Source organism: Cucurbita maxima, unplaced genomic scaffold (genome assembly GCF_002738345.1).
Source record: "Cucurbita maxima cultivar Rimu unplaced genomic scaffold, Cmax_1.0 Cma_Scf00030, whole genome shotgun sequence".
NCBI lineage: Eukaryota > Viridiplantae > Streptophyta > Magnoliopsida > Cucurbitales > Cucurbitaceae > Cucurbita > Cucurbita maxima.
In genome coordinates, this window is record NW_019272046.1 from 1,559,650 (window position 1) to 1,579,127 (window position 19,478).

The 19,478-nt window shown below is 36.3% G+C and overlaps 1 protein-coding gene and 1 pseudogene across 1 annotated transcript; one reads left to right on the plus strand and one right to left on the minus strand.

Annotated features, from left to right (window-relative positions):
- Positions 1-1,148: 1,148 nt before the first annotated feature.
- LOC111465910 (importin-5-like) lies at positions 1,149-9,149 on the minus strand. Its single transcript, XM_023110376.1, has 20 exons — positions 7,790-9,149; positions 7,259-7,462; positions 6,765-6,869; positions 6,435-6,500; positions 6,188-6,352; positions 5,923-5,997; positions 5,662-5,813; positions 5,222-5,357; positions 5,068-5,137; positions 4,820-4,947; positions 4,618-4,674; positions 3,955-4,140; positions 3,755-3,847; positions 3,228-3,313; positions 3,094-3,160; positions 2,939-3,005; positions 2,720-2,856; positions 1,996-2,087; positions 1,827-1,893; positions 1,149-1,745 (listed from the first exon to the last, which is right to left on the minus strand). Exons 1-20 carry the CDS (start codon positions 9,011-9,013, stop codon positions 1,581-1,583), a joined length of 3,342 nt encoding a protein of 1,113 aa, XP_022966144.1. The 5' UTR covers positions 9,014-9,149; the 3' UTR covers positions 1,149-1,580.
- Positions 9,150-16,949: 7,800 nt separating this feature from the next.
- Positions 16,950-18,469, plus strand: LOC111466011 (annotated as a pseudogene).
- The last annotated feature ends 1,009 nt before the right edge of the window (positions 18,470-19,478 follow it).

Consider the following 19,478-nt stretch of genomic DNA (forward strand, 5'->3'; position numbering starts at 1 on the left):
TGATACAAAAAAAATTCAAATTAAAATGAATCATTTTTTTTAATTCATGCTAATTATCGACGCTCCATATATAATAAAAATAAAAATTGATTAGTGGAATTAGGCGTTAATACTAATTTTAAAATTTTATAAATAGATTTTCATTTAAATTTTTTATATTTTTTAAAAACATAGGTAAGAGTATTTTATATATATATATATAATGATTTGAAGAGAAAAAAATAAAGAGAAAAGACTTTTTCCTTAAAAAAAAAAAGTAAATAATTATTGGAGTAGTTGTCCAATCTGTAGGGGAAGTATTATTTTAATTTTTTTAAAAAGATTATTATTATTATTTTAAAATGGTTACAAGTATTATTAAACGTCACCATTAAATTAATAAATAAAATGATTTTTTTAATTAAAAACGGAAAATAATATAAATTAATAGGGAATAATGGTGTCCCATTCTGCACGTCGTCATTGTTGTAACATCCATTTCAACCCCCTAAGGCTATAATCATCATCCATTAAAATAATTTTATAAATAAATTCTATTTTGCTAGAAAAGTATTAATAAAATTAGAATTTAAAAACATTATATTATTATATGAGATTACAGTCTCTACCTTCTAATCTCTTTAATATAAATGTTTGAAATTTCTAATTCGATTTATTATTATTTTGAAATTTACTTCAAAAATAATTTCTTAAAAGCTAGTTGAAGAATAAATAATTTTGAAAATTAATTATGAAATAACCCTAAAATAAATATATTTATACATAATTAATCATTAATCATAAATCTTTAACTAAAATTTAAGCCCAACTTTCATCCCTACTCCATGTAGGTGTTAAACGATGGCTCTTCCATTCGACATAATCAAATCACTAAGCCTGATGTCCCTACAGAGTAGGTATTGCTATCAAGATCCGAAGAAACTTTTGCACACCTCAAATCAAATGAGTTAGATTGAGTTGATCGTGCCTTCTATCGTATCATCAAATTACATTAAACATCTAAAAAGAAATCATCCAATTTCGTTTTGAGCAAAATAAATAACTAAATCAGGAATAGAGAACCAAATTATAATTTAACAAGCAAAACATAACCATTAGGTGTATGAATGCACGCTTTGACCTCAATATTTTCAAAACTTGAAAGCCTCAATAATAATAATAATAATAATAATGACAATAATAATAATAACCACTCGACATTATTTTTGGTAGTTTTCACTCTTTTTTGTGAGGGAGGACGACTCTAGTTCACCAATACTTTTGTGGACTATACACCAACTGTATCTACTCTTTCTCCGACCCATGCAAAATCGATGCTTTAAACAAAAGCGCATAACGAAAAATAATACATTTATCAGACAGGATGACGACACACACGACGCCAACGCGCAGCAGCTTTCTTCGAGGGATGGCTGCTGTGCTTCGCAATGTAAAAGGGGCGAGATGACCTTATCAGGCGAAAACACTTCGAAAAATACCAGAAAACACATAGCCAGCCCATCCAACGGATGTACGTAACAAACTCAGGATCTGACACAATCTGGAACAAAGAATGACCTGCCTTGCCAATACAAATTACACTAAGATGAGAGGATTGACTGGAGTGCAAGCTGCTGTTGTGGTTGTAAGGACGACCACGTCGATGCTAGCGTGGAGGGTGGTAGAGTCTGCTGAAGCTGCCTTAAAAGGTTCACCATTCTGCTCACGGTTTGCTCACTCGCAAGATCCTTACCCGCACATAGAACCTACAAACAACAATGCCCCCAGATTGAGAAATCAAAGCATACAAAACATTCTTGTGCACGGTCCTTAACGATATAGCATACCTCGGCAAAAATGGAAACTATTTTAGGAAGATACTGATTGTTGGGCCCTAGGAGTTCTTTATCAGACCTGTTAATTAAATGGAGGAAAAAAAAATGAGTAAACAATGAATCAGGCAAACAAGATTGTTGAATAGAATTTGTTGTGGGATCAACGTTTCAACGTTTCAACCTTTCAACCATTGAACAGAGCTGCTCATGCACCAACTTAGCCTCAATTAAATCACCCTTGATAGGCAAGCAGCTTAGCCAAGCAGGAACCAACTGCCAAAAAAAAGTCAGAGGCAAATAAGACGCAGAAATAAGCATGCCATAAAAGAAATGTGGACCTGAGCAGGATCCATTAATGGAATAAATAGAATGACTTTCCATCATAGAACATGTTTTACCAAATACATACTGCAGGTGATAAATATGTACAACGAAATACTATTAGTACAATAAATAGAATTTGGAGGTCGTTTCAGCCGAGAAACAAATTCATTGTGCAGTTTCCAAGAGGACATATAAATATTATCGTTCATAGTCTAATTCGAGTACAACCCTTGTCAAATACTCAAGATTATGATGCTTGCATATTTCATAGGCACAATCATGCACTCACAAACACTATCAAGAAATCTTTTTCAAAATATTTCTTACACGAGGAAAAGGAAAAGCGAGTTCATTGTGCAGTTTCCAAGAGCACATATAAATATTATCGTTCGTAGTCTAATTCGAGTACAACCCTTATCAAATACTCAAGATTATGATGCTTGCATATTTCATAGGCACAATCATGCACTCACAAACATTATCAAGAAATCTTTTTCAAAATATTTCTTACACGAGGAAAAGGAAAAGCGAGTTCATTTTAAATGAATGCAGATGAATCTAATACATGAGAAGACACAAACCTGTGATGCATTTATACTATCTCTGTGAAACTGACATATCTTTCCAAGAGCTGAAACAGCATTGTCATATGCCATTACGTTTTCAGACTGTTGTGCATTAGGGTGCCTAATCACAACATCCAACCTGGAAAGGGCCTCTGCACAAAAGAAAGAGAAGATATAACAAAGTCATCCACCATTCTCAAAAACTCAAACAAAGGAGGTGCAATCGAAGCCAACCTTGAACCAGCGGTTTGAATACAGAACCACCGAACTCGGCACAAACACCAATACCATAAACAGCAGCCTGTAAATGAGTAATGATTGAATTAGATAAAAGCTTGAATTCACAAAAGAAAAATCATTATTTATGAGCATTTAAAGGCAGAACAAACCTGACGGACATCAGGATTCTCATCATTGCAAGCCTCCAACAAGAAGGGAAGGTAGGTATCAAAATACCTGATTCACAATAGGAAAAATTAATACAAATGCTCGAGATACAAAAAAATTACAACGAAATGATTACCTGAGGGCTGCTTCACGACAATGCTCCACAAGATCATCAAAAATACATATTGCTATTCTCCTCTCCTCTGCTGTTCTATCCTTACCCTGCACACCGAAGATCGTGACCATTAGGGGTTAAGTACTTCCAGATATACTTCAAATAAATTAGTTTGTACAGCCCCATATGTATGCGTTGCAAATTAGAAGTGTTTCAATGTTCACTTAAAAGGTCTAGCTAAAACTGTAAACATAACAGTGAATGAAGAAGTTAACAGAAAAAATGGCAGAACCCTCACCTAATAATAATATAAAGAAAATGTGAAGATTTCAGAATCATCAACTTACAAAAAAATTATATTTCGTTTTCATTCAAGCGATTGGCTCTACTTTGAGCACACAACTTCACATCTTTGAATGATACAGAAACAGACGCGTACGAGCAAACTCATAAAGAATGAAAGTCTTATGTAGACCAGAATGGTGCGTATTTTCTAAGATCAAAGTTAGAAAGCATTACAGACAGATAAAAATTCTCAAGAAACTTACCCACATAGGTGTCAAATAAGATGAGAGCTCATCAAACATAGGCAAGAACGAGGCCTTGAAAGTCTTGATCAAAGTTCCCAAACAATCACCAATCTAATCAAAATACAAAATAGAACATTATTCTCACACTAATCTTCAAATACACCTGAAAACACAACTACTAAACAGCATAAGAAAGCATATCTATCACAATAACTTACCTGATCAAAAACTTCTTCTTCTTGCTCATTTTCTTCATCAAGCAATTCTCTCTCGTCTGCATCAAAATCCTCTGCTGTTGTCCTCTCCAATCTTTCAAGCTTTCTTGATGAACTAGCAGTGATGACATATTTAATCTCATCCACAATGCACCTTACTTGGCTTTCATCAAGAAGTGGTCCAGAGATCTAATAGAAAGAAAAGCCACATTTAGTTCAAGAATGCATATAATTCATGCTTTGGGGAAAAAATCTAACTTCAGTTGACTGTCATCCAAATAACTCCAACTACTACACAAAAGGCAGAAAGGAGAAAAGAAATGAATGAACTAAAAAGAGAAAGAAGTTCAACGAAAGAATGAAATAAAGACACAATTACAGCGCACAATTGAACTGAATTCTCTTGAGATACCAATTAGCTAAAGGTGTCTGGATTTAGTTAGCTTTTTGGACTCAAAGACTCGCATTGGAGTTCCTTATATATTATTTTTCTTAACAAATACCTTGAATTTCTTGGCTACAGAAACAAAAACAAAAGGCTGCAGAAACACCGAACTAAATTTGTAACAGACTTCAACAGAAATTGAACATTAAAGCACATGATACTTGTAAATGATAACTTCATTTCTTTTGTACAGAATATATTTAACAACTCATCAAACTGACCTGCACGCACTCATTAAGTGCATCCAACATACTGGCACATATCTCCACCTCAGGCTCCTGTAAAGCATTTAGCATAATAAAACATCGTAATTTAGCTTTCAACCCCCTCAAGTACATAAGAGCATTAAGGAAGGAAAGGTGGATGGCAATTTAGAAGTATAAAGATCTATCATTGCTGGAAAAAATATAATCCACACGTAACCTTGTGTAATGCCTCCACCAAAGCTGGTATAATATAATCTGACAACTGCTTCACATAGGATTCATCACGACCTTGAGATTGCCCTTTCTCAACAGCCAATTTTGCTGAACGCAATAGCTCTGGCATGGCTGTTTACATAATAGACGACGTGTAAATAAAATAATTTAAATGATTTCTTCCAAGACTTCAAAGCAGAAAAAAAAACATATAGGAAAAAAAAAAAGAAAAGAAAAGGAACAATCTACTACCTGAAACAGCAGCCCTCCTAACTTCTTCATGAAAATAAAATTTGAGGAGTGGAACCAAAGTAGGAGCAACCTAAGTAATAGAACAACCATTAGTACAGCAGTAAACGAAAGACTACATATTAGAAGAACAAAAAGTGTAATTCATCAAAGCAACCTGATCGATCCAGACAAAAAATCCTTCTTTTAACTCATCAGCATAACAACACAGCATGTTGCAAGCTGTGGCTTTTTCCTCCAAAACACTAGTCTTGATGCCAATCCTTTTATCACCGAGAGTTATTGTTTCAATACTGCAATAAAGACAATCAACTTTTAATTAACAGAAAAAATACCTTGACTAAAGAACTAATTAAAAAAACTGGTGAAAAAATTACATCAAAACAGAAAAGTAGCAAAGAACACAACTATATTAAACATGCAATTTATCATAAGATAAATAACAACTATTCTTTCCCAATGTCTTTTGGAGGAATTCAATTTATTAAATAGAGAAAAAGGAACCCAAAACAACGATAAATCAGCAGGGTACATTTACAAGAGTTTAGATTGTTTTCATTTCAATAAACAATTAAAAATAAAAGTTAAAAACCGAACCTATCATCATCATCATCAATATCAGCATCTGAATCAGCAGATGTGATTGTCACATCAGGCTTAAGTTGAGCAGATTGAAGCAAAGGTGGCATCACAACGCTCATGTAAGGAAGAAAATCCTGTCCAAGGCATTTGCAGAGTCTTGCCCATGCCTGCAAAAGAAGTAAGCAATTATTTTCTTCTTTTTTGACCAATAAAATTAAACCAAATCCATCCAAAAAGATGCACAAATTTGTATCACATAAGATCCTCAAAACATACTTGTAACATGTAGCTGGTCGTGGGATCATCTGCTTCCATTGGGGATCCTTGTAGTGACAACAGAACATCCATAACCTTAAAAAATACATGGACCATAAAAGATTTCAGCCCATAATAGAGACAAAAGAATAACAACTATTAACTTATGCATAAAGATTGATTGAAATAACTATTTGATTTACAAAACAGAATAACAACATTCACTAAAGATAACACAAGTCCAAATAGAATAACCAAATGATGGATAAACATTATTGAAAGTAACCTGCTTGGCATCTTCCTTAAACTTGTCTTTCCCAACAGCCATACCAACCAAACTGATACACTCCATGGATTTGGCCCGAAGCATACGATTGGATTTGTCACTTGCATTTACAAGAATAGCTTTTAAGTAAGGCATTACAGCATCATAATATTTCTGGAAGTGCTCCTGCCCACGTAAAAACAAAGCTTGTAACATCCACAACAAAAGAGCGTTCAAAAGTTGAAATAAGATTAAAGAGTAAACAAACCTGGGATGAATCGGCAACAGATGCAAGAGCTGTCAAAGCACCCTCCTGCACCATCTGCTTTCCATTCTGGAATGCAGACAAATGATATAGCACATTAATAAAAAAGAAAATGAAAATTTGCAACAAAAGCAGCAACATATTAAAAGAAATTATATTGAAGAAAAAAAATTGAGATGCATCACCATTTTACCTCAAAAACAAAGAAATATAAAATAAAATTTAGCAGAGCAAGAAAAGAGAATTTCAATCAAATGATTTATCAAATTGCCACCACGTAGTGAAATAAGTATCGTATAAATTGAAAGTAAGCCCACTAAGGCGGTAGAATACCTGCAGTAGTACAAGGAGTTTGCTCACAATTCCATCCAAGTAAGGCGTTAGAATACTTGGGGTACAATTTTCACTGAAATTGAGGACTGCTGAGGCAGCATGTGCCTGTAGGATTAAAGAAAGAGAAAAATTAGAAATGTTACCTCAATAATAAAGAAGTGAATATTGTGTACTATTTTTTAAAGAACAAGCAAGAAAAACTCTAGTGAGTGACTGCTTATTCAAATATAGTCAACGAGCCAAAGGAACAAATACTGCATATATCTATCCATTAATCTCATTAACAAATTTTTACTTCCTAATCGATCATATAAAAAATGTGGATGTAAATCATCACAAAGTGACAACAAGTATCAGCACATAAGCTTCCAGGAGGGAAAAAAGAATACAGAAAAAATTGGATAAATAGTTTGCAGAACAAGAAAAGATAAATATCTGTAGAAAAGATGATTAACTGGCTACACCCGTTTCATAAGAGAAAAATATATACAAACCTGTACTCGTGGATTTTGAAAATCATCCATAGCTCCAGCCAAAGCAGGCACAACTAGATGGTGATATTTAGACTGCAAATCTGGGCCTAGATCAGTAGACAACTGGCCGATGGCATTAATGGCTGCCCATCGTACACGTGGATGTGGATGTTGGAATGAATTTAAAACCATAGAGAGTACTTGCTCAAGATTCTTTATCATTACCTGCACAAATAGAGCAAGTATATGATTAGAATGACAAACCAACGCACCAAGGATAAACAAATAAAGCTCTAACCCAATTGAAAGGAACCACCAACAAATAATAACCAAGATGGTGCTTAATATAATAATATAACATATACCAATCAGAAGTTTGAAATTGAATTGATTTGCAACACTACCAATGCCTTGAACATATAACAATGGACGAAATCTAGTAAAATAAAGAGGAGCACGCTGTAGAGACTTCATAATTGCAAACTTTGGTCATTAAAAGGTAAGACAATGAATGCAAAGGAAGAGATGAAAAATCAAAGCAAGGACTAATACCTTCGAGCAACCCTCTGCAATTTGTGACAGTGCAATAAGTGCTGCATGATGCTTTTGCCATTCAGGTGCAGCCAAGAAAACAGGAAACATCTCGGAAGCAACAGGCACAATAGAATTTCCACCCAACGAAATAGATAGTCTATCTAAGCACTCTTGCCCGAACCCATAATTATCAGTCTCACCCGCATCCTCATCCTCAGTATCGGCGGTATGCCAAGCAGGATCGTCCTCGATATCCAACAACATGTTCATAAGTATCCCAAACAACCTACTTATAAACTGCGGCAACTTCCTCATCATCCCGGGAGCTCGCTCTCTAGCCTCAGCAAGCGTTATGACAAATTCAATTGCCAAATGCCTAGTAGATTCTTCAAGGGAATCCGCCTCAGCAATCTGCAACATGGAACCAACCACATCAACCAGCTGCCTCCTCAAGAATCTGGGCTCAGACCCTGCCAATTCAATCAACAACTCAAGTGCATCCTTCGCAGTGACTTCTTGTCCAGAATTCAAAGCCTCAGTTAACGTCTGCATCATCAAGGGCAATAGATTCTGAAACCTATCCCTATCAGAAGCACTAGACAAACATTGAATAAAATTAATCGCAGCACCCAAAGCTGCGATTCTCACATCAGCAGTCTTAGACGAACCCAAACACTGCGAAAACACAGAGTGAAGTGTATCCAGATGTGGAACTAGGGTTTCACCAATATACTGAGCCAATTGCGCAAAAATCAACAAAGCAGACTCCTGCATCTTAGCGCTATCAGAAGTAACACACTGAAAAATAAACGGCATCAATTCATTCCAACCTCCATCCGGCAAAATCCCAGAAGCAAGTTCCGCAATAGTATCACACAACTTCTTCGAAATAGACTTAGATTCCTCCGTCTGAAGAGACGAAAGCAAAACAGATTTAAGAGTTGATTGAGTGGAAGGAGTAAGACGAGGCCAGAGATAAGAATCATCACGAATGAGTTGACGGCGGAGGAGAATGGCAGACATGGTGCGTGCCTCGGGATGAGCAGATGGGTGAAGAAGATCAGCGAGCTTAAGAGCGAGAGCATCTGGGTGGGCTTGTTTGCAGAGATTGAAGAGGGACTCAGCCTGTGAACGCTGGTCATTAGAAGAGGACATAAGATGGGAAATTAGGGCTTCGAAGTGGGTGCGATCGGAACCCAGAAGTAAGGCCATTTGATGATGCTGAGCGGAATCGGCCGCCATGGATGAAGGATTAATGGAGGTTTTTAAGCTGCAATTAGGAAGAGAGAGAGATGAAGAATTGGAGATGGTGAACGAGCCGAGAGAGATAGAGAGAGGGTTTTTTTGTGGCGCCTCCAAAAGAATCTCAAAGGGAGGGAAGTAACTAGGAACGGTTTTATTGCGAAAGGATGAAGGGTTTTTATTGGGGTTTCTCATTCGGGTTTCCGGTTCGGGTCGGATCCGGTTCGAGTTCGGACTTTTTGTAATTTTATCCATTAAACTATTTTTTCTAATGGATGTAAAAAAAAGAATTTGATGAATTAATTAATCCTCCCCTTCTCATTTCATTTTATTTATCTTATATTTATAACCCAAAAAAATTAAATAATAATAATATGAGTATGAGAGAAAAGCCAATGATTTATTTTTAAAAAATTATTAACTTCTATAAAAATTAAACATTTAAAGTTACGAGCATCGACCAAAATTTCAATAGTGCGACGTTGGATTGAAACCCTAATTTGGAGAGCTGGGTCGAGGCCGTTCAAATTAGAAAATATCAATGAAAATATCAAAACTATATATATTTTTTAGTTATTTGATAATGGTGGGGGCATTAGTCAACCGAATAGCTCACTATCTTGCTGAAGACGTTATATCTGCTTACTGTGATTATGGATTTTTTTTTAAACCATTTATGGAATTGTTTAGTACAACAAATGTCAGATATAAACCAATTTGAGTAGAGCTCAATTGATGTATGAGTATGTATATAAACATCAATAAATGTATATTTCTTTTTAAAAAATGGGGATTATGAATACAACGACGAAGATAGGGCCAGAAATGCATACTAAAGCTGTCTTTTACTTTTGCTTTTAAATCACGCTTTGAAATAAATTTATATTTTTCCTTAAATGGTAAATTGTTAGACTTTTATGTCGTTTAAATAAAATGATGTCACCGAGCTCTTTCGTCGTAATCGCTAATAACGTAACGACGATGAAATTTTGTTTCTTCGTTTTTTTAGTACCCAATCAATGGCGGATTTTGGGCCGCTAGCTAGGCATGGCTTCCAAATTATTATTATTATTTTAAAATTTTTAATATATATATATATATATATATATATATATATATATATATATATATATATTCAATCTTGTTTAAGTCAAATTATAAAAATATTGATAAAGAGAGTAAGAAATTAGAGAATTATCCAGTCTTATTGTTGTTAAGAATCACGACTATTCACAGTGGTATGATATTTTCTATAATGGTACGATATTATCCACTTTGAGCATAAGCTCAAAATGCCTCATACCAATAGAGATATTATTCCTTGCTTATAAACTCATCATCATCCCCTAATTCTCCCTTCGAACAACTCCTTTCTTTAGAGCCCTCAAACAAAGTACACCATTTGTTCGACACTTTAGTCACTTTTGACTACAACTTCGAGGCTCACAATTCTTTGTTCGATATTTGAGGATTATAAAACCTTTTTCCGGGTTTTGAATAAACGAAGAAAATGCAAGAGAATTGAAAGACTGAAGCAACTCCTTATTCATGACATCCTTTCCTTGTTTGTTGGGTTGAAACCAATTGTTCATTATCTAATGGATTTTTCCTTTCTAATACTCCATCCGAGAGTTATTAGTATTTATCAAATTTGTTCCTATCTAACGGAACGCTATTGGATCAAATGACAAAGACATTGTTGAGAAAAAGATGGCTTGTTCTTCTCTATGGATTTGATTTCACTGTCCATGGCTTTCTATTTGAGGAAGAAAAGAAGGATCATTCTTGTTGAGTCTTGACTTCCAGGTTCGAAGAGTGAAATGACAGAATAAATAGGGAGAGGAGAAAGAGCAGTGAAAGAATCCATAGGTTCTAGTTCAGTAGTGATTCAGTTTACCTCGTTCAATCAGTTAAAGGGAAAGGGTTGAGTCTTGCTTGACTTCCTGTTCCGGATCATTCATCCTTCTTACAGGCAGGAGAGTCAAAGAGTTTAGGTTCAGTAGTTCACTCTCATTCTGGTGAGTCTTGACTTGTTTATTACGAGGTTCAGGATAAAAAACCAAAGAAAGCTAGCTAAGGAGCGGCGAAGCAGACTGATAGATAGTTTACGATTGTCATGACTAAGTTTAGGGCATAACTCTGATACTAACTAACACAATATTTAACACTTAAAGATGCGAATAAATCTAAAATTATTATTACTTGAAGAAGGCAATACAAAGAAAACTGAAAATATGAAGTGTTGTACTGTAGCTATAGTTTACTGATAGTAAAACTTCTATTTAAACTGAAATAACTCCTATAAATACTCAACTGATAATGAGTTTCTCTCGAACAAAATGATAATGAGTTTCAATAAGTTCTAAACGAGCATGAAACACCGGATTCCAGCAAGTTCCATTGGTATGAGACCTTTTGCAGAAGCCCAAAGCAAACCCTTGCGAGCTTATGCTCAAAGTGGACAGTATTATGTCATTATGGAGGGTCGTGATTCCTAACTTGATATCATAGTTAGGTTGGTAACCAAGGGTTTAATATTATTAGTCAACGAGATGAAAGGTGGAAGTGCTTCTACGAGTATAGCTAGAAAAGTTTGTTGGGAATAATTATAACTATTAGAAGTTATGAATGGAAGCTTATCTACAAGGCCTACTAAGTTACGAAATTTGAAGATCAAATGTAAAAAAGCTTTATTTACCTTGCGAACACAAACTGTATCTACTCTTTCTCGGACCCATGCAAAATCGATGCTTTAAACAAAAGCGCATAACAAAAAATAATACATTTATCAGACAGGATGACGACACACACAACGCCAACGCGCAGCAGCTTTCTTCGACGGATGGCTACTGTGCTTCACAATGTAAAAGGGGCGAGATGACATTATCAAGCGAAAACACTTCGAAAAATAACTCAGCATCGGACAAGATCGGGAACAAAGAGTGACCTGCCTTGCCAATTCAAATTACACTAAGACGAGAGGATTGACTGGAGTGCAAGCTGCTTTGTGGTTGCAAGGACGACCACGTCGATGCTAGTGTGAACTGTGGTAGAGTTTGCTAAAGCTGCCTTAAAAGGTTCACCATTCTGCTCACGGTTTGCTCACTCGCAAAATCCTTATCGGCACATAGCAGCGATTGGATTAGGGTTCTTATTCTTCTCTAATGTCTATTTCGTTTTTTCCTTTTATATTGTAGGAAAAAGAGTTTTGAAAGAAAGAATGAGAGAAAGATTGAGAGTGGTGTTATATAGCAAGCAAGCAAATGGGCAACAATAACGACTTCAACAGTATATAATTTTTCAGTTAGGGAGAATCTGACAACTAGTCGCATTCGCCTGTAGTGCATTTTGAGGCATTTCATGTCTACTAGGCGTAACCATGAATTCTTCGAAACGCCATACTCTTAAAGAAAACAAGAAAGAAATAATACAACATAAAAGTGGTAAAGTAGTACAAGGCAAAGGTTTCGGCGTGTCACGGGCATGCAGCCATGGGCGACATGCCTTGGACAAGCATAATCATAACACTGAGTCTCAAAGGGGGGTGAATGAGGTCCCTACAATTTTCCGTTTTAATTATCCTTAATACAACCCTGCTAGCATTTAATATATATCGTATCATTTATCATATCTTTCATGCATACGTCGAGGTTGTATTTCAGGCTAGCTCGTCGTTTTGCATGTCAATCATAACATATCATTCATATTATATGAATATGTCATGTCATAATGTTCCATGCTTTCAGACATAACAATTTTCATCGTATACATATCATACTATAACATATCGTATCACAATATATTATAACATAAACATGTCAGGATGGCCAAGTGGTCTAAGGCGAACTTACAAAAATGCATTAGAGGTTTATGAAATTTCAATTTTTCATTTAATAAATTAGTGATGTATTCGAAAATTTAAAAAATTAACTATAAGAGTGTGAAATTTTTTACCTATTATGTGCGTTCTAAAACCATGAGGCTAATGACGATATGTAACGGGTCAAAGTGGACAATACAACACTTTTATAAGAAATACTTTGTTTTCTTTTCCAACCGACCTAATATTTCTCAATCCACCTCCTTGTAGGCCTAGTGTCCTCACTAGCACAACTGCTCGGTGCCTGACTCTGATACCAACTATAACAGCTCATGGCAAATACATATGTTAGTAGAAAGTTTTCACACTCGTATAAATAATATTTCGTTCTCATTTATTAGATTAAAATTAATTTTATTTCGAATGAGACTCAAATTTTTTAATTTTTTATTACACCTAATAAACTCAAAATTAAAAATTCAAGATCTTATTTACCTATATTTAAAAATTTATCAATAAGTTAAACTTTAATTTAACCTTAAAAAAATATTAATGTTGGTTTAATTATATATTTTAATAAAAAAAAAATTAGTTAGAGAATAAAAAATAGGGTATACATTCAACACAACCCGAACTATAAGGGTTGGTTCATAAATTTTAAAATAAATTATTAAAGATTACAATTTTTTTATTATGTTTTTACGGATCTAATTGGACAAAAAAATGAAAGCCCAACATAACTTGGGCTTGAAGGATGTTTTGAGGCCCAATTAGGCCCAGGGAGAGAGCATTGATGGGCTAAGGCCTAGGAAGTTGAGGCCCAACACAATTTCACTCCAAGATGTTCCTTGGGATACTCTATGACCCGGTTCAATCCGGTTCGGTCTGATCCAAGAGAAAGGTCAAAACCTAGGTCAACTCTCATATAAATAATTAAATATATCTCGAAGATTCTATTTGACGCTAGTGGAAACAAAGGTATGGCTACAAACGTCGTAACGTACTAGGTAGGAAATGTGCCGCAATACTTGTAGTAGTAGTTGCAGCAATAGTACTACTAATAGTAGCGGTAGTCGTAGCAGCAATACTAGTAGTAGCTGTCGTAACGTAGCGATAGCCGTAGCAGCATTACTAGTAGTAGTAGTTGCAGCAATAGTACTACTAATAATATCTACTATATACGTTGCCTTACTAGGTAGGAAATGTGCCGATTTTGATAGCCTGTCGATGATGATCCAGATTACTGTATACCCATGTAGTCCTACGATAAAGTCCATAACAATATTTTTCCACTTTCATTCTAGTACACTGATAGGTAGCAACAATCTTGTCGTCCTCTGTTTAGGAGCTTTCACCGGTTGACATACTAGACATCTGCTCACGAATTCTACTATGTCCTTTTACATACATACTTCACTACCAATAATGTTGTTTCAATTCATGATACGTTTTAGTATCACCTGGATGCATAGAGAAGGAAGTGTTGTGAGTCTCGGTTAGTATCTCGTTCCTTAGCTCTTCCACTGTTGGAACACACAGTCGTCCTTGACATAGTAATCCGCCATATGATGATTTGGAGAAACTGTCCACTGAACCGGATGTTAACTGGCTCAAAGTCTTATTTAAGCTAGGTTCTCTTGTTGAGACTCAATAATCCTTTGTCGAAGTGTGGGTTGTACCGTGAATCGAGTAATTTGAGCTACGGCTCCTTCAGTTACCACTACTCTAACCTTCTTTGTTGTCTCATATTCAATTTTTTTTTTTGGTGAATAAATACTTCAAGCTCTTGTGGTCAATTTAAATTTGAGTCTTTTCTTCATACCGGCAATGTTGCCAGATTTTAAGTAGGAACACCACTGCGACCAACTCTCTAAGTCGTGGGTAGGGAGGTTATTCTCATAGTCCTTCAACTAACGGAAATCATACATGAAAACCTTACCATGTAACATCATCACACATTCTAGCCCTTCTTAGAGGCGTCACTATATATCATATATCCCTCTGAGCTCTTTGGTACTGTGAGTACTAGGGTCGACACTAACCTCTGTTTTAGGTCTTGAAAACCTGTCTTACATGCATCACTCTATACAAATGGAACAACTTTCTTCGTTAACTGCATGAGTGATCATGTTATTCTAGCAAAGTCTTTCACGCTGGTAGTATCTTGATAATCCCATAAAACTGTAAACCTTAGTGAGTGAGGTCAGGCGATCCCACTTAGTGACCACTTCAATCTTGGTGGGGTTTACTAAGATTCCATCTTTCAACACCACGTGTTCTAAAAACGAGACTTGTCATAGTCAAAATTCACACTTGGAGAACTTTGCGTACAACTTTTTCTCTCTCAAAATGGTTAGGACTTTTCGAAGGTATCGTTGGTGTTCTTGACCCGTCTTTGAGTAGACTAGGATGTCGTCTGTAAAAACGATGACAAACGTATCAAGACACTCCTTAGATACTTCATTCATTAACTCTATGAATACAACCAGGGCATTAGTGAGACCAAACGATATCACCACAAACTCATAGTAACCGTACCTTATTCTGAATACTGTCTTTAGCACGTCCCCTTGTAATCTTAATCTAGTGATACCCTGATTGAAGATCTATCTTGGAGAATAATGTCGCTTCTCTGAGTTGGTCGAAATAATCTTCAATACGAGGATGTGGATACTTGTTTTTATTTTCCTCTTGTTTAACTCTCTTTAGTTGATGCACAGATGCATCAAGCCATAATTCTTCTTAACAAATAGCACTAGTGCACTCCATGGAGATACGCTAGGGCGGATGAAGTCTTTGTCCAATAGATCTTGTAATTGCACCTTGAGTTCTTTTAATTCCATTGGCACCATGCGAGAAGGGGCTTTAGAAATAGATCTAGTATTGGGCTTAAGTTCTTTAACCTAGAGCTCTGATATCAATTGTAACGACATTAGTTTTCTACATGGTCGGGATAGCGGTTGACAATTGAATCCAATTTTGTCCATTATTTTTATTTTCGTATCCGTAATAGTGCAAAAAGAAGGAATCCTTATTCCAAATTGTCCAAGAATAATGACGTTGAGTTTCTAGCCCTACCTCTTAGGATATGCAAGTTTCATGGTCTGTTGAGTTTCTAGCCCCTATGTCTTAGGATATGCAAGTTTTATGGTCTTTAGTTGCGATGACGACATCAACCCTATAAAGGTGTCTTTCCTTTACTTCAAATATAAAAGTAGCACATGAGTAAGTATTTTAAGAAATACTCATTAAGTGACCCCACTATTGGCATTAGAGAATGCAAACACATGCAATCTTGATTTGAGACCTATCATTTAAAACGATAGTCTCTTAGGTGACCTCTAGTCCAAAAAAATTGGATGCATAGTACTACCCCACATACGACCCACACGTGCGAGAATGCTTGCACACCTCCTGAGCCTGGATGGTTAAGCTAGTTGGTTGTAGGCGGACGTCTGGTGGTACAACTATCGTCGATCATCATCATCATCATCATCATCATCATAACCATCGTCTGGAAGTATGTACTCATCATAGAAGAGAAAATATCTCGATGTAAACGAACATACAATACGCATGAGGTTCCTATAATTTTCATCTTAAATCATGGTAACATGCTTGCAAAAGTTTCATACATAAATCATTCATAACATTACTCAGGGGTTGTGTATCAGAAAACTCTTCATTACCATAATGTAACATGACATGTCATACATGCATATCATCGTAACATGAGGTATCATCATACTATGTTATATTAACATACATCTCATGTCATAACACACCGAGGGCCAACAACATTACATTAAAAATTAAAAATTGTATCAACATTATCATGAGATATACAAAAATTGTACTTGGGACAAAATTTCTAAAAATTTAAATTTTAATATTTACCATATAGTATTTAACCATTAAAAAAATTACAAGATAGCTTGCAATTTAGAGTCGAGGTTCATGGATAACTCTCTCCTTATTCGGGGCAGCTCACCTTGTTCGGGGTGGGTCCCAGTAGGGTCGGGGCTCACGGGTAACTCTCTTCTTATTCGGGGCACCTCCTTGTTCGAGATAGGTCCCAATGGGGTCGGGCTCACGTGTAAAGTAGACATTTTTACTTATATAAAGGTTAGCTTCCATAACTTCTCTCGAATGCAAGCTCTTGAAATCCAACGTCAATGGCATCTATAACCATTCATTCTTCCTCCACCATCGTCCCCAGCCACCCTACTCCCACCGTCACACTCTCCTTCTCCGACTGCGACCAATACAGGCCATGGACTCACGTCCCAACCGTCTACGCTACAAATCCCCGGCAGCCAAGGTTGCCGCCGTCGAGTCCTTAAAAACCTCCCTCAGCCAAATCCTCGTCCCTTACTACCCTCTCGCAGGGCGTCTCCACTGGATCGCTGGCGGCCGCCTCGAGCTTGATTGCTGCGCTGCTGGAGTCCTATTCGACGAAGCTTCCTCCGACACCAAGCTGGAAGATTACGGCTACTTTGCGCCGTCGGATGCTGTAAGAAAACTCGTTCCGGCCGTGGATTACAATTCTCCGATCGAAGAGATTCCGATGCTTCTATTTCAGGTGACGAGATTCAGCTGCGGTGGGCTTGTCATTGGTGTAGCTAATTGTCATACTGTGGTGGATGGAGCCTCTGGCATCTTGTTCATCAACTCATGGGCGAGCATGGCGCGCGGACCGGAAATTTCTGATGCCGGAGAACCCGCTTCGTCCGCCACGGTTCGATCACGTTGAATTTACTAAACCACCACCAGTTATCCTTGGCAGCTCCGACTCAGAGGTAAGCAGCCCAAGTCCACTGCTAGTAGATATTGTCCTCTTTGAGCTTCTCCTCAACGTTTCTAAAACGAGTCTGCGAAATTTTGTTATTTCTATTCTCGACACGACGAGGGAAAAGAAACCACATCTACAAATGTTCAAACTTACCAAAGAACAAATTGAAAAGCTGAAAAGGAGAGCAAATTCAAACCTAACCAATCAAACCATGGGGGTGGCCGATGAATTACAACCACGACCATACTCCCGAATCGAGTCCATTATCGGACACATGTGGGTTTGTGCATGCAAGGCCCGCGATATCGGCAAGAGCCGACAGCCGACGGTAATTCGTACCCCTATTGATGTAAGAAAACGGATGGAGCCACCCATCTTGGAAAACTTCTCAGGAAACTCATCTATCATCGTCCGAATGTCAGAATGCGTGTTCGGCGATTTGATGTCTCAACCATTGAGCTATGCTGCAGGAAAGGTAAGAGAAGGAACATGGAAGATGACCGGCGAATACGTGCAATCAATGATAGACTATCTAGCAGGGCAAGAGGATCTTAGTTGGTTGAGAAAATCGTCTCACTCTAATGTTCGAGCCAAAGCTTCGTTCTGGGGCAACCCAAATCTTTCAATAGTGAGTTGGATATCGCTTCCGTTTTATGAGGCGGATTTTGGCTGGGGACTACCGTGTTACTCTGGACAGCAGTGTTGCACATGGATGGGAAGGCGTACATAATGTTGGGGCCAACGGATGATGGGTCGCTCATAGTAGCGATACGGTTACAAACAAGGCATATGGATGATTTCAAGAAGTATTTCTACGAAAATATATAAAGATTCTAGTAACACTCAAGTCGTGAATGGAATAAAATTGAATAATCTTTTGTTTCCGTTTTTCTTGCATGTTGTTTACAGTTGTCACTATAGCTATCTGTTGTTTGTTTATAATATGGTATGTCTATGATATTATATGTTTATGAAATGACATGTTTTGGGATATGATACATGTTGTAACATGATATGTTTTATAATATAATACACATATGATAGTCAACATGTGATACGATGTATGACATGAATGACATGGGATAAAATGTTTTGACATGGTGCACAATCATGATGCATGTTTTGAAACCTTAGCATTATTGTGTATTACATGCATCAGGATATTACCCCATTTATGATGAGTACGGACACATATGTTATGAAAATAAAAATGATCATTATGTTTAACACAATGCTACGATGGTCGCTACTCCTTTCGGGTGTCCAACAACAATACCAGAGAATACTAGTCCAACCAGAAAATGGGCCCAAAGGGTGTGCGAACCGACTCGTGGGTCCATATTCACACGTATGGTTCATGTGTAGAATAATAAATACACATCTAATGACTCGGTTACGATAGTCACCAAAGGGAATCGACAATTTCTAACCCCAATAGTGAGTCACTGAGTATTTGTTAAAATACTCAATCCATGTGCTACTTCTATATTTTAGATAAAAGCAAAACACTCCTATACGGTTGACGACGACATAACAAATAAAAAACATGATACATGCATAAAGTAGATGCATTTAAATTTATTTAATATTTTATTTCTAGGTTTTTCATTGATATTGTCAAAATTATTAACGGAAAGAAAGGCGAGTTTGTCTGGGACAAGTGTGTATATTATATTATATTATATCATATTATATGTGTTAAACGTGGACAATAATGAGAAAAGCACTCGCTTGAATAACGAAATTTATATAAATATATATATATATATATATATATATATATATATATATATATATATATATATTAAAATTCGAGTTCAACGATATCTAATATCTAATATCTAATAGATATG